The sequence below is a fragment of the Phalacrocorax carbo genome, chromosome 25 (assembly GCF_963921805.1).
Source record: "Phalacrocorax carbo chromosome 25, bPhaCar2.1, whole genome shotgun sequence".
Lineage (NCBI taxonomy): Eukaryota > Metazoa > Chordata > Aves > Suliformes > Phalacrocoracidae > Phalacrocorax > Phalacrocorax carbo.
The window spans coordinates 6,187,470-6,214,826 of record NC_087537.1 but is presented as its reverse complement, the minus strand read 5'-3'; the positions used below and the strand labels follow the sequence as shown (position 1 = coordinate 6,214,826).

Sequence of the window (27,357 nt, the reverse complement as noted above, 5' to 3'; positions counted from 1 at the left end):
TTAGCTTCCAACCAACTCTTTTATTACACTAAACAAGGTCAAATATATAAAAATTCCAAGTTGTGGCTCTAAGACAAATCATTGAAATATCCCTCACTCGCATATTCGAAGCGTAGTCTATTGCTGGAAAAAAGAAGCCATTTCACTCAGACTGGAGTAATCCACTGGATTTAATAGAGTTTTTTTCCCCCAACTGCATCCAAAAGCAGAGAATGACAGGACAAACTCAAGTTATGTTCAGTATTTTCTGTCCCAAAGTCTCTTCTGAGCATTCATTTCAGAATGGCCTACATTAAGCCAAAGCAAGAGAGCATTTATAGTAATGCATGTATCATTTCTTCAAAAGGAAAAATCAAGCCCGATACTTTGAAACTGAATACAGTCACAGGCATAAACATTTAGAGCTTTAACAGACATCCTCTACAAATAACACTCAGTTTCAAAGAAAATGTGCACTTTACACACAATTAAAATTAAAACAAACAAATAGTAATAGAAACAGCTCCATTACTTTGCATTTTCAGAATGGTTCTGTGGGATTGGAATATTCTATACACTAACGGGAGTGTTTACCGGTGTGGGTGAAAGCTCATAGGGCTGACCTGAGACAGCAGCTTTAAGCAGGTAATGGTTTAGATCATTAATTGGGAAAGGGCTAATACGAACAACACAGGCAGCTGTCATGGGCCAATTTTATTTTAAGCCATTAATAAGAAATTGCTGCAGTTTGTGTAGAGAGCAGCGCGGGGAAAGGATTTTCTCTTATTGCCATTTGGCTGGTGAAAGGCTGTTCCGAGACCACCGTAAGGGGTTAAGAGCAACGTAACCCTTTTGGGAAGCTGAAAAGAACAACCCCAGTGCCAGGGATAATGTGTGGATTGTAGCCACAGATCCGTGTTTATCTCCAGGCTCCAAGTGTCTTTTCCCAGCACCTTCAGACAACATGTTTTCCACCCAACTTCTCCATCCCACTCCCAGCTTTCCACTGGGAAAGCCTCTCTGGCCGTGTTCAGGCAGCATGCTTCTCTTCAGACCCCTGCTTAATTAGAGGAGCACTATTAATAAACTCCCTCTCACGCCACACAGCTCATCCCATCTCACTGGCTAGCTGTCACTGCCCCAAAATCCACTTAAGCTTTAAAAAACTGCTATGTATTCCCTGTGTTACTTACTTAAAGACATCACCCTGAAACTTTTCAGCACAAAATTCAGGGATTACTCCTTTCCCCGAGCAATGGTCAGGAGCTACCGCCAATCAAAAAGCAAGTTCACTTCTAAACGTCTCTGCTGGAGGTGAACTGCAGAAGCTCTCGCTGACCTTGTGCAGAGGGTTGCTGGGGCTCTGCGCACACTTACGCCTCTCTAAAGCAGAGCTGAGAGAGAGCTGGGATCTACACCTGGGCTGCCTCATGTCCCAGAGTGAGAACAGACTGAAAACCATTCAACAAAATACCTATTTTCAGCAAGTGCTTGGGTAGAGGATAACTGCGAGCATGTGTTCGTAATCCCTTAGTTTAAATTTAACGTAAAGCCTACGCCTAGATGTTCCGCGGGACAGGAACGGAGCACGGGTCCACCTGTGTCCTCCACGGAGCCTCACTTCCCAACCCTGTTCCAGACCAGGCTGTAACGAGGGCGCTAAGGACTGAGGTAGCCTCGAAACAGAACAGTCCCACTTGAAACAGGCCCCCAGAATATATTAAAATGCACAAAAACCTAACAAAAAAGGAGAGCGGAGCAAGGTCCTGAATACATTATAAATAGTAGCAAAGAGCATACACATTTATCAGCATCTCTCAGACATTAATGTGTACCCTTGCCAGAAAGACATCGCCAAAGGCAGTAAATACCACATTCTCCTTTTTCTAATTATAAATTCAAGTTTAATGCCAAAACCACAGAATGCCAAATCTGACTGGTCTCTCAAGCAGAAATCTAAATTATACATCTTGCTCTCTCTGAACTGAATTCCTCAGACATAATGGAAGGAAGAGGGGTCTGGAATAAGGCAGTATCACTGATATTCGGAAAGAGCTTTGTAAAAACTCTTACAGATAGATCGCGTGTCCTGGCTGGGGGGAGGAAGGTTATTCCTCAAGTGTAATGCACGGAGAAACAAAATGATCATGACTCTACCTAATCAGATTCCTTTCGAAAAGACAGAAGTCCTATCCAAAAAGTATCGTAAGAGCCTCGTGCCTTTGGGGAGCGGGGCGTTACGTAACAACAGACCTCGAGACCATCCCTTCCCACAGCTATCACATAAATATGTGGAATTACTGAATCCAGAAATTTCTGTTTACTTCTTTTTGGGTGTTTGCAGGAGTTTGAAGTCTTTCTTCCCTCCTGTGACATAATGCTTGCAGGGAGGCCTGAGCCATCTCTGCGTTACGGCTGGCACTCGTACTCAGAACACAAGCACTCTCGCACATGTGCATTTTTCCTGTAAGTAATTTTCCACAGGGCGAAAAAACCTGTAGCACGTAACAGCTATAGCATGACACTTCCATTTTAAAGTAGCACATCATTTTTGTAAATGACAGAGTCAAGAGCACCACTAACAGATGTTTTCCAAATCTTTCACCGCTCTGCTGCTCAGTGACTGGCACCCGTGGGCTGCCTGGATAACCGGAGGCTCCTCTGAGCTGTGTGCATGTTCAAGGCACTTCTGAAACGCAGCATAGAAAGTTTTATGTTTAAAACAAGGAAGAACAATGATGAAACTGCGGACTACAGTAATAAAACTAGGAAAATACTAAGAGCTACCCATTGCTTTCTCCTCGTTAATATAAAAAAGTGTAATGTCAGAGATCCAGTGTACAAATACAAAAAATTGTGCATAATAAATGTACTATAATACTGTACATACAGCATAAACCGTTCAATGAGAATGATTTAAATAATCCTATTTGTCTCCTGACTTGGAAGACAGAAGAATAAAGTTCTATAATCCTAGAATATGCATATAAACCCTTTCTGAGAGGTTGAATCACTAGCCAACAGTATCCCTGAAAATAAGCAGAGTCAAATATTTACTTAATGGAAGCCATTATTCAAGGGGTTGCTGGTTATGATAAACTAGGAGAAAAAACACAACATATAAACTCAGCCAACATTAAATCCAGACAGAGTTCTTCCCGTCTCCTGACTTGCTACTGGCACTGCTTTTGTTTGAGCCTGCTTTGGATTTCTTCTCTCTGGAACTGCCGGGATTGTTTTGGTTGTTGTAAGCCTGGATCGCGAGGTCCAGGCGCTCCTGAGCCACTTTAATTTCCCTCTGCAGATTTTCCAGGTCAGCAGGAATGTTTTCTTCGTTGCTTCCATACTGCTGTTCCTGAGCTATATTGGCTTTGTTCTGTTTGTAGGCCATTTTGGCGTTGGACAGTTCAGTATATTGCATTTGCTCTGGCTTGACGGCGATGTTGTAGCCAGGAGGAGCAGATGGCGTATTCCAAGTAAAAGGGTAGTTATAGGTACCCGAGTCTTCCAGCTCTTTCCTCTTGTTGTTCAACGTGTCCCGGATTGTGCCAAATCCCAAATGGAGCATCTCCCAGACGTTCAAAAGTAAACACATGCAGCTCACCCCATACATTATTAGCAGGAAAATGGTCTTTTCAGTCGGCCTTGAAATGAAACAATCTATCTTGTGCGGGCATGGCTTCCTGCTGCACACAAATACGGGGCTGACCTCAAAGCCATATAAAAAATACTGACCCACGAGAAAGCCGATTTCAAATGTAGTCCTCGCCAGAAGCTGCAGCACATAAATTTTCATGAGTCCATCTTCATGGATTCGCCGCCTGCCATCGTGCTTGGCTTTGGCAGGGGCTTGCTGCTCTTTGTTCTCCCGTTCGCTTTCCAGCTCTATTTCTGGGTACATCATCGGGTCTTCCTCATGGTCCTCCTCAGTTTCCTCTAAGCCACGGTGTTGTTTCCAGCGCATGGAAAAGCTTTTGCTTCTGATTCTTCTGTCGGCTTCGCTGTGTTCCACCATCCGTGCAATTTTATGAACTGCATAGCCTAAATACATCACAGACGGAGTGGCAACAAGGATGATCTGGAAGACCCAAAACCTCACATGCGAAAGAGGAGCGAAAGCATCGTAACAAACGTTCTCGCAGCCAGGCTGTTCCGTGTTGCACACAAACTTGCTCTGTTCATCGTAATAAATGGATTCTCCTCCCACAGCAGTTAGGACAATCCGAAATACAATCAACACGGTCAGCCAGATTTTGCCAACAAAGGTTGAGTGATTGTGGATCTCCTCTAACAGACGGGTCAGAAAACTCCAACTCATGATGGTCAAGTAATTTTATCTAAAAAACAAACAAAACCCCCAAATATTTATGAGTTTATCAGCTTGAGCCTAAATGGTGCAAATATTCAACCAAGAGAGTCAGGAAACTCAAGAATTTTACAACCAACACATAGCCATGTTTGTAGCATCACCTGTTATCGGGAGACTCCAGCTACCAGAATTTGCTTGAAGATCCTACATCTCCTCCGCAGGCTTTTGCGAAGTCCCCTACAAAAACAAAGTAGCAGTTAACTGCCATTTGACAAACAAAACCTGCTCCCAAAGCTACTCCCCAGCAGAAGAGAAAGACAGGGCTGCTCTGTATTTAATATGTTAATAAAAACATTTACACTTGAGGCTGAAGTCTCCAAAACACAGCGGAACAAAAGCTAAGCTCCTGTGAGATTTTATGGGCACTGCTGGCTCTGTCCCACCGCTAACAGATTTATTTTAACCGCACGGAGGTGGCCAAGCCCTGTTAAAGCCCGAGCTAGCGATCTCAGCCTCGACCACACCCCACGGACAGAAGCTGTTCTCTCCATCGGGCAATGCCAGTTGTCTTCAGACAGGAATGAATCACCCAGGCCAAACCTGAGAAACCGGCAACCGCTGTTATCTTTGATTTAAACAGGACTGGCCTGAGCAGTGCTACCCTGCAGGCCTAGGCTAGAGACAGGGTTTGACCTAAGGAACATCTGACTTCTAACCTGGTACTCAAACTATTCTATAGATTTGGGTTCAGTTCCTCAGCGAGGCTAAAAACCTCCCTTCCAGGGCCAGAAAAGACTTTAGTATGTATTTTGTGGTGGTTTTTTTGGAGAGAAGGAAAACCTAGTTTAAAAAATTTACCTGCCAAAAATTTTAGGAGATATATTAGCTAGAAATCAATATAAATTTGCAATCATAACAGTAAAAAAACCATCAGTGGAAACTCACAGCTGGTAACACTGTGAAGTATTACAATGAACAAAACCCAGTGATGTTGCAGGCCCACCTGGAGCTGTAAGTAGTAAAACTGGTAAAATACTGAGCCCAGTGAGAACTGTTTGACGTTGTTCTAGCACAGGGGATAAGAGATCTCTCGGTCCTTGATCACATCAAATATTAGTTTGTCAAATGTGATTAACAGAAATTTTTATATCAGAACAGCATTTGGTGAAAGATCCTAAAACCAGAATTGGATAAATCGCTGGCACACTTTTAAGAAAGCGATTTATTCTTAATGTGGAGAAATTCCAGGAGACTGGAAGAAACCAGTATTTGCAACTATTCAACTTCTTCCACGCAACTACAGAGTTGTTCACCAGCAAAACAATGAAATTTGAGGGGATGCAATCAATACAGAATTAAAGGTTATAAATGTAATCCCCTTCTGGTGAAATTCAATGTTTCGTTGAAAAGGCGACAGCACAGACACAATGTGGATGGGCTGTGTAGGACATTTGATTTATTACTTCATGACAGTGTGAGAAAAAAATAGCATAAGAGAGTATTAAAAAAGCCCACATTAAGTTGATTAAAAGTAACAAAGATCTTGACAAATGATTCCCACATTAGAAGCAAGAGCAATTGCGTGTAATTACAGCAAGTTCTGCCATGACCAGGAACAGGCCTGGCAGCTAGGCTGCATTTTCCCCAGACTCGACCAGAAGATGGCTGCTGACAAAATCTGCAAATGGCACAGAAGTTTGCAGGCTGACAAATAAAGATGAGAGTTATCAGTGATGCAGAAAAACACAGATTGCTCAAGAGGCTGAGTCCACTGAAACAAAACCACCGCTTCAGCTAAGCTTTATGCAAAGACATGCAGCTAAGACTAAGAACAGCCATCTTTTTTTAAAGGAGAGAGGAGTTACTCTGGACGTCAGTCAACAGGGAAGGCAGTGAGCGTCCTAACGATGAGCATCTCAACAAGGTGGTGATACAGCAGAGATGATCAGTGCGATCCTTGGCCTGTGTCACGTGCAAACGAGAGCCGGGAGGGTGATCTTACCTCCTCGTTAGCAAGACAGCACTCAGTGCCTGTGTCTGCATCCTTCAAAAGTTGCTTGAACATCACAGAGTGTATATATTAGTCTCGAAACCAGCTGAAGAACTGGGAAGATGCCTAAAAGTGAGAGATTTAGAGAGTTCAATTTGTGTAGCTGGGAAACATGGGAATAAACGAAGGATTACCACTTAATCCAGCAGCTGTCAATGGAGCATGCAATCAATTCAAGGCTTACAACCAACATTATTCTTTCTATGCAACCACGCTACCATTACACCGTAGACAGGATTGGCTGAAAAAACACATTTTTAACAGGAAATAAGGGCACAGGGCTCCAGGCACAGGACAGCACCTTACTGCAGCAGGTGGCTTCACGCTCTGAACCCCCATTTCAGAAAGGCACCCAAGTACAGCTCTGCAACCCTAAATTCTGTGTCACAGTGAGTAGAGACACAGTGCTTCAGACACCCACACATTCAGCATCTCCCAGCTGCTCACTCAGATTAGGAGTCAAAACAGGTGGCAGATCGAGTCTGGGGGTACTTAATGCACCTTAAGAGTCTCCAATACGCTGAACAGAAAAGGCAAGTGAAACCCACATCTGGAAGTGGGGATTACGGAGGTAAGAGCCACAGCACCCATGTTCACACCAAGCTGCACTGCCAGTCGAGTCACCAAGCACGGATGTGGAGCGGGACATACATGTCGCTAGCTGGCATGTTGTTATTTGTCAATTTAAAATGATACAAAACCCAAATGAGTTTAAGAAGGGGTTAATTTTCACTCACTGAAAAATGTTAGGGCCAAATTCTTTTCTAAACGCGAACTACAGAGCAAATTTGAAATTAATTAAATACTGTTGCCAGTGTAAATTTGGAATAAAAGCAGGAACTAGCCTTTAAATTTTCAGATACTGTCAATGCTTATGCATCAGCAGTTAACAACAGAGGAGTCTGAAACTAGCACTGGCTTCAATAAGAGGGGACACTGAATCTTTACTTTTAGACAAGCCACTACCTCAACATCTAATAAATTCTTTCGAGGCACTTATCAGCTTTTCAAGGTGCGTTTTCTATCTGCAGACCACACATCCGTGGTTGGCTCCTATTGTACCTCGCCAGCTATAATCAGGAAGACGCGGGTGGATCACAGCCCGGCTCCCTCGGCCGTGGTGTGGAGCCAAGCGGCCGCTCAGAGCAGCAGACAGCCACTGGAGGGCACAAGGCATCCGGCCCGCCCTAGGACTTGCTGCAGGAGAAGGATGGGGATTCACATCCTGGATTCCTCCTTTTATATACGTGAACAGTGTGACAAACCTACCTATAGACACCGACCGCACAGACTTGTACGCTCAGGTTAACCGCAGCCTTTGGATGAGGAAGATGGTGTTATCAGCCGCGTGTTTAAATAACCAAGACTTCTGTCGACTAGAGAGTTCTGGCTGCGGAGATGTGACGCTGCTGAGGAGCTCTGATTCTCTTCAACAAGGAAGCGTCACTTATTCTAAATTTAGTTTTAGTCCAGAGCAGAGCTACTGACACCAACATGGGAGAATCCACCAGCAGGCAAAGAACTTCTTTGTCTTTAGGGAAACATTTTGGTTCAAGCAAAACAACCTGTCATTAAACCTTTCTTTCACTGGAAATGTTCCACCCATCCAAATTAAACATAATACCAAAGCAAAAAGTTCCAGGCGGAATTATGGCTTTTGGAACAGTCATGAGATCAGCCAGTGTCAGAGACTGCACGTTTCTGGCTTTACAACACATGCACTGCAGGACCCAGATACATAGCAGTAACCTTCACCTAATGTACACTTAGTGTCTCCCAATTTGTTGTTCTGGCAACGTTTAATGCAGTAATTTTCCGTTGTTTGAAATAAAAGTCTATGGACACTGACACGCATCTGAAAAAGGCAAAATGTCAGCAATTTCAGCTAATTTAAGTCATGCCAGAAAGTGCATTTGAGAGAGACTTTCATTCCTTGTATTTGTCATAAGCTCGTTCCAGCGCTTCCAGCGGAGGAGGCTCCTTAGAGCAGGCAGGATATGCGATGCAAATAACACAACGCTTATCTCTGACAGCAAGCTGGCTCCTGTGAGTTAAAGTTTTGCAGACACTGACATCCAGAAAGAATGTAGAAGAATTTGAAGCAGGTACATGGGGGTGAAAAAAATCACCTTTCAGTTAAGATATTCACTGCAGGAAATCACTTGAGTTATTTTAACATCGTTATTTTTTAAATACAGACACAGACAGTGAAAGGCCCCTCATGTGTGGAGCTTCCCCTACCCAGCCCATGTGTGGGTCTGAATTGAAACATGGGATTAATTTCACCTTGTTTCAGCTTTCTCATCTGTGATAGTCTCCCACCAGTCAGGGAGGGAATAACGGCACCACGCAGGAGCAGCTTACTCTAACAATCTTAAAAACCTGCGTTTGGATGAGAGTTGAAGTGTGGCAGGGATGGACAGTGGGACAGGAAGAATGAAGGAAGCTGGAACCCTGGTTACTCCGGTGAAACGCTCCCAGCAATGCTCCACACCCCTGAGATGCACAGCACCTTTAAGGCAGTGCCAGGTTTGAAGAACAGCCTTACTGTGGGCTGGGGAATCCCCAGCCTTTGTATTGTACAGCATCAGGACTCGTTTCATGTCATTCCATCAACGACAGGGACAGTGGGGCTGAGCGCACCCTCGGCAAGTTTGTGCATGACTAAGCTGAGGGTGTAATTTATACATTTGAGGGAAGGGATGCAATCCAGAGGGACGTGGACAGGCCTGAGGAGTGGCCCTTGTGAAATTCAGGAGGTTCAACAAGGCCCAGTGCAAGGTCCTGCACCTGGGTTGGGGCAATCCCCAATATCAGCACAGACCGGGGGATGGATGGACGAACAGACGGATGGAGAGCAGCCCTGCCAAGAAGGACTTGGGGATACTGGGAGAGGAAAAGCTGGACATGAGCCAACAATGTGCGCTCACAGCCCAGGCCACCTGTCCCCTGGGCTGCATCCCCAGCAGCACGGCCAGCAGGGCGAGGGAGGGGATGCTCCCCCTCTGCTCCGCTCTGGTGAGACCCCCCGAGCCCTGCGCCCAGCTCTGGGGTCCCCAGCACGAGACAGACATGGACCTCTTGGAGCGGCTCCAGAGGGGGCCACGGAAACGGTCCGAGGGCTGGGACAGCTCTGCTGTGGAGAGAGGCTGAGAGAGTTGGGCTTGTTCAGCCGGGACAAGAGAAGGCTCCAGGGAGACCTTATGCGGCCTTCCAGTGCTTAAAGGGGCTTACAGAAAGAGAGAGGCTTTTTTACCAGGGCCTGTAGTGACAGGACGAGGACAGTTTTAAACTGCCAGGAGGCAGGTTTAGACAGGACATAAGGAAGAGCTGTTTTACAATGATGGTGCTGAGGCCCCGGACCAGGCTGCCCAGAGAAGCTGAGGATGCCCCATCCCTGGAAGTGTTTGGGGTCAGGTCGGGGGCTTTGAACAACCTGATCTGGTGAAAGATGTCCTGCCCATGGTGGGGGGTTGGGCTGGATGACCGTTCCAGGTCCTTTCCAACCCGAACCATCCCGTGACTCTGAGGCTCTGGCTGGAAGGACTCTACAACTGAAGTCTCCACTGCAGCTGACCAACAGCGCTGCAAAGGCAACAGGCTCAGCCCACGCCCGGGAATGGGCTTCAGCTCACAGCCCAGTGTCCCTGGAGCAGAGGTGAAGTGCTGCGCAGGAACATGCCTGCCAGCCCTGCAAGCTGACTCCCAGAAGGGAACAGGGAGCTGAAGCTCTCAGGCCTCTCCGAATTTCAACGGTTCACCAGCACACCAGCACCTCCTCAGACAAGGCTGGTCTTAAACAGCATATGTAGGAGAAAGATTCTGTAGCCAAAAAGCAGTTATTAAGGGGAATATATTTACAGGGAGACTAATTTTCCCCTAAAATATGTCCTCCCATGTCATGCTAATGAAATTTGATTAATTTATTAATGATATATTTGGTTTGTTTTGTTTTTAAGCAGTTTAAGAAGACATGCGCTGAGCAGGGAAAAAAATCAGGAATAAATGCATGGCAATTCTGTTGATAATCAAAATAGGTTTCATGCTGCATGAAAGTAAAATTGGGCCCAGAGGCTAATTAAAATAGGATTTGAATTAGGATGAATGAATAATTAGCATTATTCATTCAAACTGAAATGTAAGAAATTGCATGATTTACAATTGTTTTTGAGGAAGCACGGGGCTTCCTTTTTTTTTTTTTTACCTGAAAAATGAGTAAGACTTTACTGTTCAAAAAAGGAGAAAGTCATGGCCAGACCAGCACCAGCAAGGCACAAGCACACCACAGATCCTGTTGCATATGCGGTGATGGCACCTGCCCTCCTGACCCGAGCAGCAATTCCAGCGTCCATCCTCCTAACTGTCACGAGGGGAAGGACACGGGGATCTTCTGGGATGAGAGAATTCATTGCTACCACCCCCCCATCATTTGTGAACGAGTGGCTTCAATCACCACCAACTTTAATACTATGTTTTTCAGAAGTGTTTACAGCACTGTGCAGCTGAAAAAGAGTAAGAAAACAACTGTACTGAATTCTATTCTTTAATCTCTATTATCAAATATTTGGGAATTAAAAGGCTGGGACTTTTTGGACAACGCAGCACTTTTTCAAGTAAATACTCTGTTGTCTGGCAAGTCTCACGTGGCAAAAAGCAGAGAATGGTTTTGAAAAAGCCACAGTGTCAATGTCAATTTGGAAATAATTTCTGAACGGTGCCTTCAAATCCCAGGCATGTTAACAAGGTTCTACTGTTCCCCAGACCAATCCCCTGGAGTCTAAAACATCCCTTGTTGAATTATGAGACCGCAGAACCTATGCAGGATATAAATAGAACACTAAAATATGGGTAAGAGGTAGAGATATAATAAGATTCTTGTGCTGTTATAAAAATAAAGATGTCAGATACGTATCGTTTTGAAAATCAACATACACGTCGTACTCACCCAAGCATTCAGCTTAAAGATAAACTGGAATTTGCAGATAAGACATGAACCTCCAGTAGCCTCAACGTGCCCTCTAGGTAACGCTAACACGGAAAGCCAAGTGACAATTTTAGCAACAGTCCCCTGCAGTGACACAATTCAAATGAAATTGCGACATGTTTCGTGCTGGCCCAAACTAGCATTTACTTCACCTACAGCAACCGCACTCCTCCCAGGAGCAGCGTTTCCAGGGCAGACGCCCCAGAGCACACAAGACCCCAACTACGGAGGAGCAGCATCCGCCAGGGCAGCCTGTGCACACTGTGCTGCAGCACCAGGACACGATGAACTGCAAGCCTGACTCAAGTTCATCTGAGAGCAGAATCCTGCAGTGACAACAGGCTTTGTTGAAAATGGAGGCTGGGCTGTAGAGTCACTGTAACTCATGGAGATTTTTGGAGACATGTTTTGGGGTCTGTGTCAGCCTGAATCCCTTAATACAAGCTCAGCATTCAGTATTCCTTCTGAACGACAGGAATGAGGTGTACCAGCTCGGAGGCTGGCATAGTGAGCTCCCAATTTGGGCATTTCTGTAGCCACTTGGGACAGAGCTGTCAGTTGCTTAGCAAACCTGAGCAAGCTGCTCATCAGATCTGTCCTACAGCCTTAGGGTATCAAGAAACAGAAGCAAGCCCCAGGTGATGCACTCTGGTGATGTGAAATGCAATAATGGAGAGAATAAACTGGTCAGCAGATTACATGGCACAACGCGGCTTGACAGTCTTTGCAATGAAACGCTCGATCCTTGGAGCAACAAGCCACAGTCAGACCAACACAGCATCACACCTAACCTTGGTAGTACCAGCGCAGTGCCGGGACTGAAGCTTGCAGCACGAGCAACCCCTCTCCCTTCTCACAGCCTGTCGGTTAGGAATAACCCAACCAGAGAAGAGCTGCTACACTGGAGCTCAAAAACAACCCGGGAGTTACCGCTGCCTGAGCTCTCTAGAGCATTCCCTCTCTCTTTTCTAGTCTCACACACTTCAAAGCATTTCTGTACAATATATTTAACCCTACTAAGCCCAGGTGGTTCTGAGCAGCTCCAATACAAACTGGCCTCATACAGCGTCGGCAGGTCCAGCACAACTTACCGACCCAGGTCCTGCCCTGCTCTTGGCCTCCGCATCGCTGCACTTCTTCCTCACTATGTAGGAGCCAGTAATGCACAGCAAAACTCTTTCCCTGCGTAATTTAGTTGGACCTTGAAAACAATGAATTACAGAACAGGTAAAGGGCAGGTTGTTTTTGCAAAGAGTTTGAATCTGAGGCTCAAGCTATGCTAGAGAAAGCAGCCAACACTGCTGTTCTAAGATCAAGACCAAGTGTTTAACCAAAACCTGAGCTCTTGGATGGCCAGCCCAGGCTGTCTGCAGACAATGTGGCCATGGAGGGTATTTGTACCCTCAGGATTCAAAGATCAGGAGGGTATTCTCAAGAAAGACTGTTCCTACCAACAGAAATGACTGTCAGGCTGGGTAAGCATGGCCTCAGTATGGATTCAGGTCCACAGAACACTCCTGTCAGTTCCCTTTCTTCCCTGCCAAGTGGATCCTGCAGCCTTTTCCACAAGATGATCATATATATACAGCACTCATCTCCCAAACACCAAGAAGTTCTCTCTAGGAGCTGCTCCCAGACTAGTTATCCATTTGATAAGATACCACATGCTCCTTAGCTCAGGCTACCAAATTCTGGTTCGTTACTGCTTGCCAAAATACTTCAGAGATCAAACACACCAAGTGCCCAACAAGTCCGATGCTGTGACAGCTTCTTACAAGCGACAGAACCACCCCTTTACCTCAGTCACTTATTTATATTTTGAAGATGCTTAACCTCTATGTTCCCTTGTACCCATATGCGTTACCCCAAGAAATGCATAGCACTCCGCCAAGTGGTAGTTCAAATTACCAATTCTATCTCCCAAAGCAGAGTCAGCTAGAGCAGGTTGGCAGGTCCATGTCCAGCTGAGTTTTAAATACCTCCGAGGATGGAGACTTCACAAGCTCGCTGGGCAACCTGCTCCTACATCTGACCACACTCATAGCAAAAATAAAAGCTTTTCTTATGTTCAAGTGGTATTTCCTGTGTTTTAATCTGTGCCCATCGCCATTCCCTGGGTACCACTGAGAAGAGTCTGGGACAACAGCAGCAAAGTAATTTTTCCTGTAAGAATGAAGGTAATAGAGGAGGAACAAGTTACAGGGATGTGAAATACACTGGCAAGTGATACCGCAACCTACGATCCTTCCTGTTCACAGTGCAGGACAACTGCCCAAAAAAGTATGGGCTGCTGCTGTGTAGTCACCCCCAGCACGCCCTGTGGTTGCATGATAGAAACACAATACATTATTAAAATGTTAAAAATATTGTACTGATCACTATTGCACCCATGTTCTCAGCAGTTACTTTAACAAACACAGGCAACGTCAGGGTAAAGATGGAAAAAATGCAGTGGGGTTGCCAACAAAAGGCAGGTACTAAGAGACCAACACCACTCCAAAGTGACAGAGCGCGATGGACAGTGGGGCTGGGGTTACTGCACACACCTACCAAGGAATCCCACAGTTTCAGCTCATTTCAGGACGCGCTCACCAGCTTGCCAACAGCAGAGTGGAAGAAACCGCAGGGCAGCGTCCCGCTTCAAACTCTGCAACAGCACCTGTGCGGGCAGGCCCGGCACCATCACGCAGGGCTGCACCCAGAGGCACGCAGGGGAAGAGCAGAGCCCAGGCAAAGCAAAACAACTTGTGCACTCAAAGGAAATGGGAGCATGATATCCTGCCTGACACCTCAGACCTACGGACCGGCAATTCCACACCGAGACCCAGAGCACTGCAGCAAGAAAAGAAGGAAAAATCTTATTTTCCCAGACAGACCCAAAAGGTCTCTGGTCCAAATTGAAGCACACACAAGTACCATTGTGTGCTACACCTGCAGCAAAGCCACCAAGGGACATGTACTGCCAGAGAGCAACTGCCTCAGTGGGTGTGGGCTAGAGCATTTGTGCACTTACCTGGGTCCCTCTGCCCCTCTGGCAGCGAGGTCTGGGTAGGGCCATCTTCACTCGCGTACCGTTTCAGTCAGGCATCAGAGAGATTTCTCTGTCTTGACATGATTAGCAATTCGAATAACCACAACATCCCTTTAACTACTCCTGATTCCACTGCAGCCAACAGCACCACAGCATTTCCCCATGGGGCTCCTCCTGTGTGCTCAGAGGGATGAGTGTCAAAAGAAAATGACACTCTCGAGGCAGCTGACCCAAATATCACTCTCACGGCCATTTCGGGAAAGGAGGGAGAAGCCAAAAGAGAGCAATTCTGTCGGCTCCTGTACATCAAAAGGCTCTCACTTGGCTGAGCTGGATACAATCAAATGGGGATGAACACCTAATTCGTGCACCACCATACTATGACAGTAAACGATGATAGCCCTTGCTTCATAGGTAAGCCTCAAAAACTAGTATGAATGGCCTGTAAATAAAATAGACACCACATACACAGTCTGTCACAGTGTCCCCAATCGCCCATTCTGCAACATTTAAGGATCGCAGTTGTTTCACTGTGACCCAAATTAAAATAAAGGTTTTTCTTTCCCAGCTCTGTCATCTGGTCTAGCACAAGACGCCGCCTTGCCCTCCAATTGTACCAAATTCATATAACATCTTCAACAGCAGCTTTGCAACAAAGCTTTACAGAGAAGGCAGGATGTTCAGAAGGCAGACGAGGACAGGGCAGTGGACACTGCAAACCCTCACCACCAACCGCTTTACAAGACATCCAGCACTTGGAATAGCTCTGCTAAACCTGCTCAGCCCTTTCCACTGGCTGAGATGGAAGACCAGAAAGCTTTGCAGACCCTTGTGACTTTACACAACTGTGCATCCCCTTAGGTGGAGAGCACTGAGCTCAGAAGGATGGTGGCCAGCCACGCCAGAAGGCCATCTGCTCACCGTTGGTTACCTGTATGCCAGAACAATCTACGAGGATGGTGTTGGGAACACCTACAGCCAAGGACAGAGTGACAGGGCCTCACCATCAGACGCACTCCCCACAGCGACGCGGCGCCCTGTACACACATGGCCACGCACTGCACAGGCTGCGTGCGCACAGGGCAGGCGCTCCTTCCAGAGCACCGTGCGGAGAGCAAGGAGTCCGCTACAAGACAGCAGCGGAAACACAAGCTTCCAGGCAAGCTCGTGTGCTCTCCTGCCACACACCAGCCTGCTGCTTCAACCTCGCTCAAGTGCTGCTGAAGTGCAGAAATAATTGAAGAGTTTCGTTTCAGTAAATCGGTTTGAAGTATGATTTGTTTTGAGAAAAGGAGCGTAGTAAGTCAGAGCAGACTGCTACACGGGCATTAAGATTTTACTCCAGCTTGAGTTCAACAGGAGTCTAACAGCTTTATTTTGCCAAAGATAAAATTTAGCATATATATACGCACATAAATTCAGTAAGTGAATTATTTGTTGACAAAAAAAAAATTTCCTGAAGTGAAATAAGAAACCCAAACTTGCCTTTTTCTGAGAGACTTGAATACTTTTCTAGACGCCCTTGGGAAGAGACGAAGCACTTGCTGATTGAACTCCCTATGCTCCATCACACCAGCTGGGAGAACACGCATACCAACTGGTTTTTTTCTTCCTGAGAACAGCCACAAATAACTTCTGTTTCATGAGAGGAAGCTGGAAGCCCTTTTCCCACCACACCTCATGCCACAGAGAAAGGTGCACTTCATCAAGCACAAAGTAGCAGGCGGGTAATTTTTTGCCACCTGACTGCTTTACACGGCCGTGTATTTTAGCAGACTTATTATCAAGCCAGATGATGACAATTAGTAGCAAATTTAAGGCAGATTAGCCTCCAAAAAGCATGGAAACTGCATAAGCCAGGCATGTGTCTTGCTATGAGAGTGCCCACGGGACGAGCTATGGTATATACTGCTTTTTGGTCCTGCTGGAGATGGAGAAAGGCACATGGAGACACTACAGGCACAATTGTGTGCAACCCAACAGTACCAAGCTTCCCCCAGTTTCTTATTTCCAAGCTTTCAATGTTTTGGGAGGTTGGTCACATCTTGATACAACCTTGGCAGTCATTGAATGAGCTTGGTGCTTGTTCTGTGCATGTCCTCTTCAAGGTCCAACCAGGAGACAGCACATCACCACTCTTCAGCAAGACCACAGAGAAATGACGACTCACTGTCTCAACACAAAGCGGGCGTCAGTGTAAACAGGATTATAAAGCACTGGCCAGGTCAGTGGTCTGGCCTTGAAAGATCTTAGAAAAATATTCAGGACACCAAAGATTATAAAAAACCTTAATTTTCTTATAACTAAAAGAAAATAAGATGAGCATGTAACAACAGAACCTGTACCAACAAGAGAATCTCCTGGCAGCCCCTGCACAACCTGGTTCACTCCCAAGTCTGGCTAAGGCCATGCTGCAAGTTTGGATACAAGCAATTTCCCATCTGCATTACCAGAATAAAACATTCTCAGGAAAATTCAAAGCAGAGACAAAAAACACATTAACACACTAGATTGCTTTAGTGATGACTGCAGACATAGCCTTACTATTCCACCTAGCATGTATTCAAAGATCTATCACCAACTACACTAGCGGTTGCTTTACCCATTCTCTGAAGGGTTAAATCACTGGTACGCACAAGGGGCGCAACCATCTTCTAATGCAGAGGTGAGTAGGTCTGCTTGCAAAAACATTCTTAATACAAAGGATTTTTGAGCATCTGCTGTATCACATCTCCTTGTTCACTCAAAGAAAAGAGGGATTAGCTGCTAGCAAGGTAACTCCTAATAAGAAACCACTGACGCTTTGGTGGATTCCCTCACTAAGGCAACTCATACCTGCTCTGCCAAGTTCACAGGATGGTTCGGGTTGGAAGGGACCTGGAACGGTCATCCAGCCCAACCCCCCACCATGGGCAGGACATCTTCCACCAGATCAGGTTGTTCAAAGCCCCCGACCTGACCCCAAACACTTCCAGGGATGGGGCATCCTCAGCTTCTCTGGGCAGCCTGGTCCGGGGCCTCAGCACCATCATTGTAAAACAGCTCTTCCTTATGTCCTGTCTAAACCTGCCTCCTGGCAGTTTAAAACTGTCCTCGTCCTGTCACTACAGGCCCTGGTAAAAAAGCCTCTCTCTTTCTGTAAGCCCCTTTAAGCACTGGAAGGCCACATAAGGTCTCCCTGGAGCCTTCTCTTGTCCCGGCTGAACAAGCCCAACTCTCTCAGCCTCTCTCCACAGCAGAGCTGTCCCAGCCCTTGGACCGTTTCCGTGGCCCCCTCTGGAGCCGCTCCAAGAGGTCCATGTCTGTCTCGTGCTGGGGACCCCAGAGCTGGGCGCAGGGCTCGGGGGGTCTCACCAGAGCGGAGCAGAGGGGGAGCATCCCCTCCCTCGCCCTGCTGGCCATGTTGCTGCCATCTATCCTATGACTAAAACAGCTTCTCCCTCATCACTTTGCTACTTCTTCAGATACCCATTGGCATCTGGAGGGAGCCTCCCTGCAGAAAGCCTCCACCAGGAACATATTCATTTCTCAATGCTACTAAAAGAGACGACAATGTCACACAGGAAAAATTACATTACTTCTTTACATACCCACTCACAGTAACAGAAGCCCCATTCCCCTGGGGACTCTCTGGGAAACGACTCAGGCTGAAGGGACTGGAGAGGAGGTTACACAATGAAGAGCCACAAGAGTAAGGGGTGGGAGGACTGGGTGGCATTCAATGAAGACAGTAACAGAGCTCAGAGCTGGAAGAGCCACCTGGCTCCAGTCTTTCTTAAAATCACCTTGGTGTGTGGAGGCCAGAGTGATGCCAACTCCGTAAGACAAGGGTTGCAAAAAAAACCCTGGTAAACTGCAGGCCTCTACACCCAACACTCTACAGGACTAATTAGACAATATTATACAGACTAGAATTAGTGGACCATTGATGTATCTGTATAAATACGACATACTAGGGAAAAACGTCAGCATGGCTTCTGTAAAGGGACTTCCAGCCTTGCAAAAGGCTCCAGACTGCCTGGACTTTTAGGATCTGTGAGTGTGTCACTTCAAAGGCTTCTTGTAGGGATACCAAAAGGCCACACCAGAAATGGGACTGTCCCTGCACGGAGAAACAAGTGGTTGAAAGATAACAAGGAGTAGGAGTAAAGGGTCATTTCCTGTGAGGGAGGGGGGTCAGAGCGGAGTTTCACAGGGAAAGAGGCTGGGACCTGTGCTGGACCAGGACATTCTTTGAGTAAAACGCAACAGGGAGGAGGGTGGGATGTGACCAAGGATGCTGATGATAATATTCAAGGCAAGGAAGATAAGCAACCGTGAAGAATGGTAGAAGGACCTTATAACTAAGTAACATGGTAATAAAATGGCAGATTAAATTCCATGTAGATAAAGTGATGCATATATTGAATTAAAAAAATAAATCTCCGTTTCACACTGAAAAAGACATGCCCTGAGATGGCCTCAGCAAGCAGGAGGTGCTGGGGCTGGCAGGCTGATCCATGAAAGCTCTGGTGCCGCTCAGCACGGTCCAGAAAGCTGACAGCATTTTACCAGAGTTAGAGAAGGACAAGTGCACAAACAGCAGACGCTGCTGTGTCACTGTTAGTGCCTGCGGTTCACCCGCATCCCGGCCGCATACGGCTCTGGTCACTCTCACTATCCCCCATCACAGAAATAGAGAGGAACAGAAGCACCTTCAGAGAAGAGGTACGGGCTGGCTGGTGTAGGAAGAAGAGTGGGAAAATGAGGAGGCTAAGGGGGGAAAGAAAGATGGGAGCTGTAAAATCTGGAGTAACCGGGAGAAGGAAAGCCCCTTAAAAACCAGAAAAAAAAGATACAATGGGTAAGTCTCCAGGTGGAAAGCAGTCAAAATGCTGAGGGGGATTTCAAACACGCTTCTGTGATTTTGCTGCAGCTTCTGCTTGAGCCAGGGCCAGAAACAGGACTCCAGACCAGGCAGACGTTCAGACTGGACCAGTGTAGCTGTTTGAAAGGAGCCAGGAGCGAGCATCTCCTCAGCAGGCTGTTACAAGGGTGTGCTAATAAATCCGCTAAAAGCCAAAAGGCAAAAAGTTGGTACCTCAGGTTATTAATCATTGATAAGTTACAGCTGATTGGTATTCAGTATTTACTTGTTGGACAAATCTCACGCAATTGGTACACCTGAAGGGCAGCAATGATTTATTTCTGTCGATAAGTGCCCAGCACAATCCTCCAGGGAATCGGATTTTGCAGACACCCAGATCAATAGGGTTTTGCCATAGGTTGCAAAGAGAGCAAGAGCAGGCTGAGGAATACCAATCAAGCTGGGTATCAGCACAGAGGTGGACGTTTCAAGTCAGCAGTCCAGAAGGAGTGAAGACCTTGCATGAACCAAGGAGTAAAGGAGATCATTTCATATGGCTACATGGAAGATTACTGTGTACCTCCTCCCAAACACTTGAGTTTTATTTTATTATTTTAATAACCCAGGAATCACAGTTTCCACTATGAAAATTCTTCTCCTTTTAAAAAATAGTTTAACTACTATTTGAATGTATTTGAATGTCAGCTAAGTAACTCTTGTGAGTTAATGTCTGCTGTAATAAAAATTTAGTCATTTCTCAACTACTTAAAAATGTTTACCGTGAAAATCATCAGACTTTTAGATTTGCTGCATGCAATACAGCACACCTGTAAGACACACATGAAGAAATCTTATTTTTTTTATTTTTACACCATTTAAAAACCTATTAATATCAGGGCCAGCCCCATGTGCACCATCTACCACCCAGCCCCATGCCTGCCTACAAATGCTACTCTAACCTCACGTCCCGATTATGCAGCACTACTTGTCAGCCGCGTCCCTGAATCTGTAACAGAGCAAGACTTCCTGCAGCTAAATAAGGCGTCAGAAACTCACCCTCAAGGTAGCATGGAAACCATCCACACAAAAAAATACATCGCCCTTCTGGGCCCTCTACTATTTTAAGCATGAGAGAGATGCAGAACTTTACAGACGATGACTTGTTATACACGAGTCTGGCACGGCTGCACCACTCAAGTGCCCAGCGCTGGGATGTCACCGCGAGCAGGAGTCAATCACCCTGAGCCACGAGCATCATCGGTCATCCTGCGTGCCACGCACTCCCGAGGCACGCCACAGCTATCCTTAGGTTTAGACCCAGGCATCATTTTTCCACATTCCTTCATCAGTTTAGCTCGATCAGAAAAGAAAAGTGGAAACAACCGGCTCCAACATGCTGCATCTTTTGGGAAGGCTGTGGGGATTTTTAAAAGAGAGGAAGCGCTGTGCACAGCTACCTACAAGGCGAATAAAATAACCCTGGGAAAGCGAATTAACAGCTGAGCGGAACGCCGCAATGGGTGCTCAAAGGAAAATAATAAAATGCAACTATCAGCCACCTCTCCAGGACCACCGAATACAGTATTTGCACTAAAAAGAACAGTAGGCACAACCTGCTGGTCACCCCAACGTATGTCTTCTCTTAGTGCTTCAACAGTATCTTAAACAAGGTCAGGCACACACGCTCGGAATTGTTTTCTGACAAATTTGTAACTAAAAAGGTGGAACTAATATCTGAAGAGTCGAAAGCCAGTATCATGCCCTTATTTAGGCAAAAAAGCTGACCGACTCTAATGATTTTCATCTAAGCAAGGTAATAGGGAAAAATCCTTCACTCCTCTGTAAAAATGTAAATCCCAGGTCAGTGAGTCATTTAAGCACATGCCTAATGTAAAGCTTGAAAGAAATCCTGCTAATAATTGGGCTGCTCGCTGGTTAGGTTGCTCACTCGGCTGCAGTTAGGCACAGGCTTAAGTACCTGGATGATCTGGAAATACCCGATAGCCCCCAGAAAAGAGACTAAACCAGGTTGGTTCGTGAATTAATCACAGTGGTATGAACAGAACTCCTAATATTAAATGGGGGGGCTGGGAGTAGAATCTGGGGGCAGCGTGTGTCTGTTTTCTGAAGCATCTGTTCAAGTTTAGGCATATAGAACATTTTTCAGCCCAGTGACTCCATAGGGAAATGCCTCATACATCAGCTCATCTGACTCAATTTTTCCATCACATTTCCCTTAATACAATTTTGTCCATAAATACACTACTTGCTTTTTCCAAATATAGCTTTTTATTTATAGCCCGAAAACCTTGTAACTTGTGTTATTACTTAAAGCCCTGGGTTCTTCTTTGAAATGTAATCATTAAGGAATTATTGGCCAGTACCAAGGTATGAAACTAAGTCATCTACGTTTGCAGAAGGAAAAGGGATTAGGGATTTCTTTTTGCTACAATATTTACTGTTCTCAGTATTTCCTTCACCAGAAGATACCCAGTAATGTCGTAACTGCCCAGCCATACAATCCTGTATGTCAGTTTAGCCCATAGCACATCCCTGAACTTTCACCTTCAATCTTCGTTTTACACAAAAGAAAGCCAAGTTTTTTAAAATCCCAACCAGATCTTGCATACAGTCCACAATTTGGGGAGAACCGTGTGGTGCTGTGCAAGTGGTGATAATGATTCATATTTATGGTACGAGGAGGTCAGAAAAGGAAGTCTATCATTGCCTTCTTCCCCTCCAAGGAGCATTTTGAAGATAAATTCTTTTTTTGTGGCTCTTAACAGAAAGCAAACAGCCTACCAAAGCCATAACGAAGAATGGCCAGCGAACACATAATTTAGACATTAACAAAGTATGGTTTTTTTCAGAGACAGAATTTAGTCATTGAGCAATACTGAGCACAGCAAGTGAAATGTGATTTAATAGAATTTGACCATGATTAACCACAGCTTGAATCAAAAAAAGCATAGCATGTTATGACACGGCACCAGTAAGGACAGAGGAATTCCACTCCTGCTGCTCACCGGAAGTGCAAAGACCAGCTGGAAAGACTGATAATGCTGCGGGGTTCTGCAATAAAACCTTCATTCACAAAGCCCAACAGGATCGTTTGCCCGCACGGAGGTGGCAGCGCAGCCGCCCTTGAGGGGCTGGCCGGGCTGCGGTCCAGGGAACGCTCTTTGGAGGCGCACCTGTAATTCAGGGAGTCTTCCTATGTGCTGGGCAGGGATGCGGAAGGGTTGCGTTTCCCCAGGCAGGTCAGCAGTGTTAAAGCCAGAGTAAGCACATGGAGAAGGTGAAATATATGAAAATATATTAATGAAATATTAATGGAACTTTTTTCATGGGAATCATTTACTTCCTATTAACTAGATTAAAAAGAAAAAAATCTGGAGCGCAAACTCTGGAAGGGACTTTGTTGAATGGCAGCATGAAAAACAAAAGCTGGAAACAGGGTGGGAAGAACAGATCACCTTCCCCTCCTAAGCGCCCACCCTCTCGGACCACAGAGGGGCCAGACAACAAAGCGGTCCATTATCTGCCGAGGATTTTATTCCAACTGTTTAATGATCGTTACCGTTGTCCAAGTTTGTGCCGCTACCCAGGGAATACTGTCTGAGCAATAAGGCTCAGGCATAAATGAGGTACCTGCCGCAACTCACTTTGCGTTGCGAATGTTTAAAAAACAGACAGTAAAAATCTTAAATGGCATTACGAAAGAGCCACAGAATTGCCTCCCTCTGCCCGGCTCGATGCTAACAGTGAGGCTACAGACCGATTTCATGACTCTTCTCACCCACGCGGCCCCTTGCAAGTACTGACGATTGCAAAGGGAACGCTGGCAAATCAACAAAATTCAACTCAACGAGCACATTCTGGCTGGGCTCCCCAGTTCCCAGCTCACACATACCCTGTTGTGCTTTAGCAGCTCTCAGCTGAAAATTCACTACGATATAACAAGTCCTCAGTCGCCAGCATTGCGGCTTGGTCAAAAGAGAACTGTCAGCCGCACTGGGAGTGCCTGCTGGCTCCAGCTCCCCCAGGAGAAGTACCTGAGGCGCAGGAGTTTCAGTAGCCCAGTCCGTAACGTACCCAATGCAGGTGCTTTCAGGATTAAACAACTCCTGACAGCATGTTTCTAGGTTGCTTTCTTGGTCTTAAGTGGCTGAATTACATCTACGTACAATTGCAGGCACTCCAAGAAGTGCACTGGACCTCAGCCTTTGCCTGGCAAAAAGTGATGTTTTATGGGAGTTTCGGGGATTTTTTGGACTCTCAGAAGTCGCTGGCAGTCAGTAAATTACTAAAACAAGAAATCTGTGTGTTAAAATTAATCTCAAACTCTCCTATCAGCAATTAGACTTCACAGCTTATAAGGACTTTGCTCTTGAATCTTGCCCTCATCAGCTATAAAGCAATACAAAACCATAAAAGACCTTTTAAGATAAAGTTTCACCTAAGCAACAAAATTACCAAACCAATTACCTTTTGAACCACAATTCTTTAGAAAAACAATGTCTACAATTAAAAGTCTTCAGTATGTATTAAAATCTTTGCTAAATTCTTAAAATCGGTCTAAACTTGCCTAGCACCTGATCACCGCCGTGCTCCACCTTTGTCCTCACAAACGCACTCATGAAGTGTTAACGAGTTTTCTTTTAGCCTTCCCTCTGGAGGGACGGGAGCACTGCGAGCCCCCACTCCCAGCACGTCTGCCAGCCCTTTCGGGGCTCTTCTCCAACTCGTGCAAGTGAGCCGCCACGCTCCCAGCCTGCGACCCCAATTTTTCAGTTATTTACTGATATTTGCACCACCTGCAAATTATCTGTGATGACCTGGACATTTGCTTCAAAATAACAGACAATAATCACTAATGGAGGGCTAAGAACTGGTACCAACGGAACCACCTAGAAAACAGATATTTCACGACAATTCCTCCTTTATAATCAGACCTGCGAGTTGCTTTAAAAAAAAACAAAAAACTGCATGTTGTTGCATAAGTTAACACTTAGTTTTTTAAATGAAAATGTTGTCTCTTAGCAATAATTCAATAGTCTACTGCATCAGTGATCATACAAACTCACAATTTTAGTGTTAGAAGTACTAAAGGTGGCCACATTGATAAGGGTACAGCCAGTCACTAAGATTTTTTAATCATCTTTTCACAATTTCAACTGATCTGAAACCTGATAAAGCCAGTTTTAAAAGCCACTGCAACGATGAGAGCAGCTGGGTGATGAACCCAAGTAGCCACAACAAACAGCAGCTGAATGCATTTTCAACACAGTTGAAAAAACCCAGACAATCTTGTAAAACAACTTTCACATGATCTGAAACACAAACCTTCAAACGTATGTGTCAAAGTATCCTAACATACACTCTTGGTTCCGTTTTGCCCCATCTTTTGCCATTTCAATTCAGAAATGTCAGTCAAGTCACCGTTTTCTGAGAAACACGCTGCAAAGGGATCATTTTCTTATAAAAAGCAACAGAAATGCTCCCTGGGCAGGCACCCACACTCAGCTCAGCTGACCCAAAGCACGCAGCCGCCCGCTCTCAGCACACCCTCAACCCCAGCTCACCTGAGCTCTTGCTCCAAGCCCCCTCACCCCCTTACCTCGCCTCCTCCTCCTCAGCCGCAGACGTGGTCAGAAACCCCTGGCCATGCACAGTCCCTGCCTGCACTGTCGCACAGGAAATCCCTGCAGGCAAACTACTCTACCCCTTCTCTAATCATCAGGACCATCTATCTGCTTGTGAGGAGCTTTTGCTGCTGACCACAGAGAGGAGAAGGATGGACGCCGAGCAGCCTGCACATTCGTCAGACACAGAAAATATGTAACGGTTCACCCCACCCACCGCCAAGCCCTCTGAATCCATTCAGTCACCAGCGCGACGCGAGGGGGAAAACAAACATCGCGTGTGTCCCCCTGCCTTTTTAGAGCTGCAGAAACGCTGGAGTTAATTTTAGGATTGCTGGAAATACAGGACTTTCAGCTGTTTGCAGCCGTACGGGGAGAATAAGGAACGCCACAATATGGTTCAAATTACCTGTGTGTTTGTATATTCATTTTCTTTTAAAAATTCTTACGTATCCCGGTTCATAGAACGGAACATACTTGTTCCCCCAGGAAAGCACAAGGATAACTTCAGAATATACTTGGAAGGAATAAAAAATGCAGAGGAGGGCACCTTTCATTTTCCTAATCACAAGTCTTGACAGAAAACAACAGCATTCCCCTTTTAAATGATCCGAGGAAAGGTGGGCTTTGGTAACTGGACTGACAGCTGGTTCGCTGGACATCACCGTGAAACAGATTTCTAACAGAAGAGGATAGATTTTTTTCTCTATATTAATTATCCTTGACTTACAGTGGGCAGAAGACATGGAAATAATAAGAATAATCGTTGTCTGTCAAATGCAAGGTTTTTGTTCTTCCTCTTATTTCTAAATACTAACTTAACACCCAACAAAAACGCTGAACACGGTATCACCAACTGTTGCTCAAGAAACCATACTGTATATCCATGCCCTAATTAAATCTCTGTGCACTATCTCCTATTTCTAATCAATTTGACGGTGGAAAAAAGTTAGTACTTCCCTGGAAGCGAGGTCGCAACAACCAGAAAGAGTCAGAAAGAGCCCACTAGTAGAAAAGAGAATTGGCTAAAAAAAGCCAGTAAAAATAACTGTACAAATGTCATTCTTGTGAAATTTTACAATGATGGGTAAAAGTTAGGCCCAACACAGGCCAAAACTTTCATTACCCGATACAGGGGGCGGATTTTTCTCCTTGAGCTCTGTATTCAAAACAAGTGGAGAGAAAGTTCAAACCGCACAGCTGTAGCCCCAGTTAGCCCGAGACAGGGTTAACAGGCTATCAACTGCATTATAAACGTTTATCTGGCCAAGAAGAGCAAGGAGCTACTGATTTCTTAGCTTGTGATTTCTACTTTCTTAGCTACTGACTTCTTAACTTGTGCTGGTGCTACAACAGCATCTGCTGCTGTGAATGCTCGGGGATCTGCAGAGCTCCGTCCCGCCAGGCCGAGGAGTTGGGATGGTAGAGCCGGCTTTGCAAGGAGAGCACACTAGCGAGGTGACAGACAGCCGGTGCCTCTTAAAGTAAAAAAAATACCTGTTACTTGCAACTAAGATAAACATCACAGCAAAAAAGCAAAATTTACCACTGAAGGTGGTAAAAACACCTCGAAGGTGGGTACCAGCACCTTCTCCCCAATACCAGAAAGCTGTGACGAGGGTCTGCCTCTCCTCACTTGGGAGAAACGCGTTAGAAACGCCCGTCCTCGGCAGCCACCTCCCCGCAGGGACCCCGGCGCGCTCCCGCCCCGCAGCCGCCGGGGAAGCCCGGAGGGACAAAGCCGAGGGCGCCGGCTGCGGAGAGCTGCGGGGATGCGCGGCCCGCCCGGCCCACGGCAAGCAGCGGGACGCGACCGGCCCCGCGCACGGCGGGAGGCGGCTCCTCTCGGCCCCGCGGGCGCCCCTCGGCGCGCCCCGACCCCCTCACGAAACCACCTCCCCTCACGATCCCGCCTCCCCTCAGGATCCCCCCGCGCTCGGTCCCCTCAGGGTCCCACCTCCCCTCAGGATCCCACCGCCCCTCAGGATCCCCCCGCGCTCGGTCCCCTCAGGGTCCCACCTCACCTCAGGATCCCACCGCCCCTCAGGATCCCCCCGCGCTCGGTCCCCTCAGGGTCCCACCTCACCTCAGGATCCCACCGCCCCTCAGGATCCCCCCGCGCTCGGTCCCCTCAGGGTCCCATCTCCCCTCAGGATCCCACCGCCCCTCAGGATCCCCCCGCGCTCGGTCCCCTCAGGATCACATCTCCACACACGATCCCGCGCCTCGGTCCCCTCAGAGCGCCCGGATCCCCTCAAGGTCCCACCTCCCCTCAGGGTCCCATCTCCTCTCAGCCCCCCGTGGCTCGGTCCCCTCAGGATCCCGTCTCCCCTCAGGATCCCCCCCGCGGCTCGGTCGGCGGCTCACCTCGGAGCGCCCGCCTCCCCCTCCCCACTCACGCCGCCGCCCCGCGCCTCTCCGGCCCACGATCGCGGCGGGGCCCCTCGGCCGCCCACTCGCGCCGCCGCGGCGGGCCCGCCGAGCCCGGGCGGGGGGCGCGGGGCGCATGCGCA

At 46.6% G+C, this 27,357-nt stretch overlaps 1 protein-coding gene across 5 annotated transcripts; it reads right to left on the bottom strand.

Annotated features, from left to right (window-relative positions):
- Positions 1–27,357, bottom strand: GJC1 (gap junction protein gamma 1). Of its 5 annotated transcripts, XM_064473582.1 has the most exons (5): positions 27,244–27,357; positions 26,173–26,322; positions 6,291–6,404; positions 4,450–4,525; positions 1–4,316 (listed from the first exon to the last, which is right to left on the bottom strand). In XM_064473582.1, exon 5 carries the CDS (start codon positions 4,295–4,297, stop codon positions 3,116–3,118), a length of 1,182 nt encoding a protein of 393 aa, XP_064329652.1. In that variant the 5' UTR covers positions 4,298–4,316; positions 4,450–4,525; positions 6,291–6,404; positions 26,173–26,322; positions 27,244–27,357; the 3' UTR covers positions 1–3,115. The 5 variants fall into 5 exon arrangements, with proteins under 5 accessions (XP_064329652.1, XP_064329651.1, XP_064329649.1 ...); XM_064473581.1 differs by lacking the exon at positions 26,173–26,322 and having other exon boundaries at positions 27,212–27,357; XM_064473579.1 differs by lacking the exon at positions 26,173–26,322.

Coding starts and splice junctions, on each gene's coding strand:
- GJC1 (XM_064473581.1), bottom strand. CDS start 4,297: ATGAGTTGGAGTTTTCTGACCCGTCTGTTAGAGGAGATCCACAATCAC.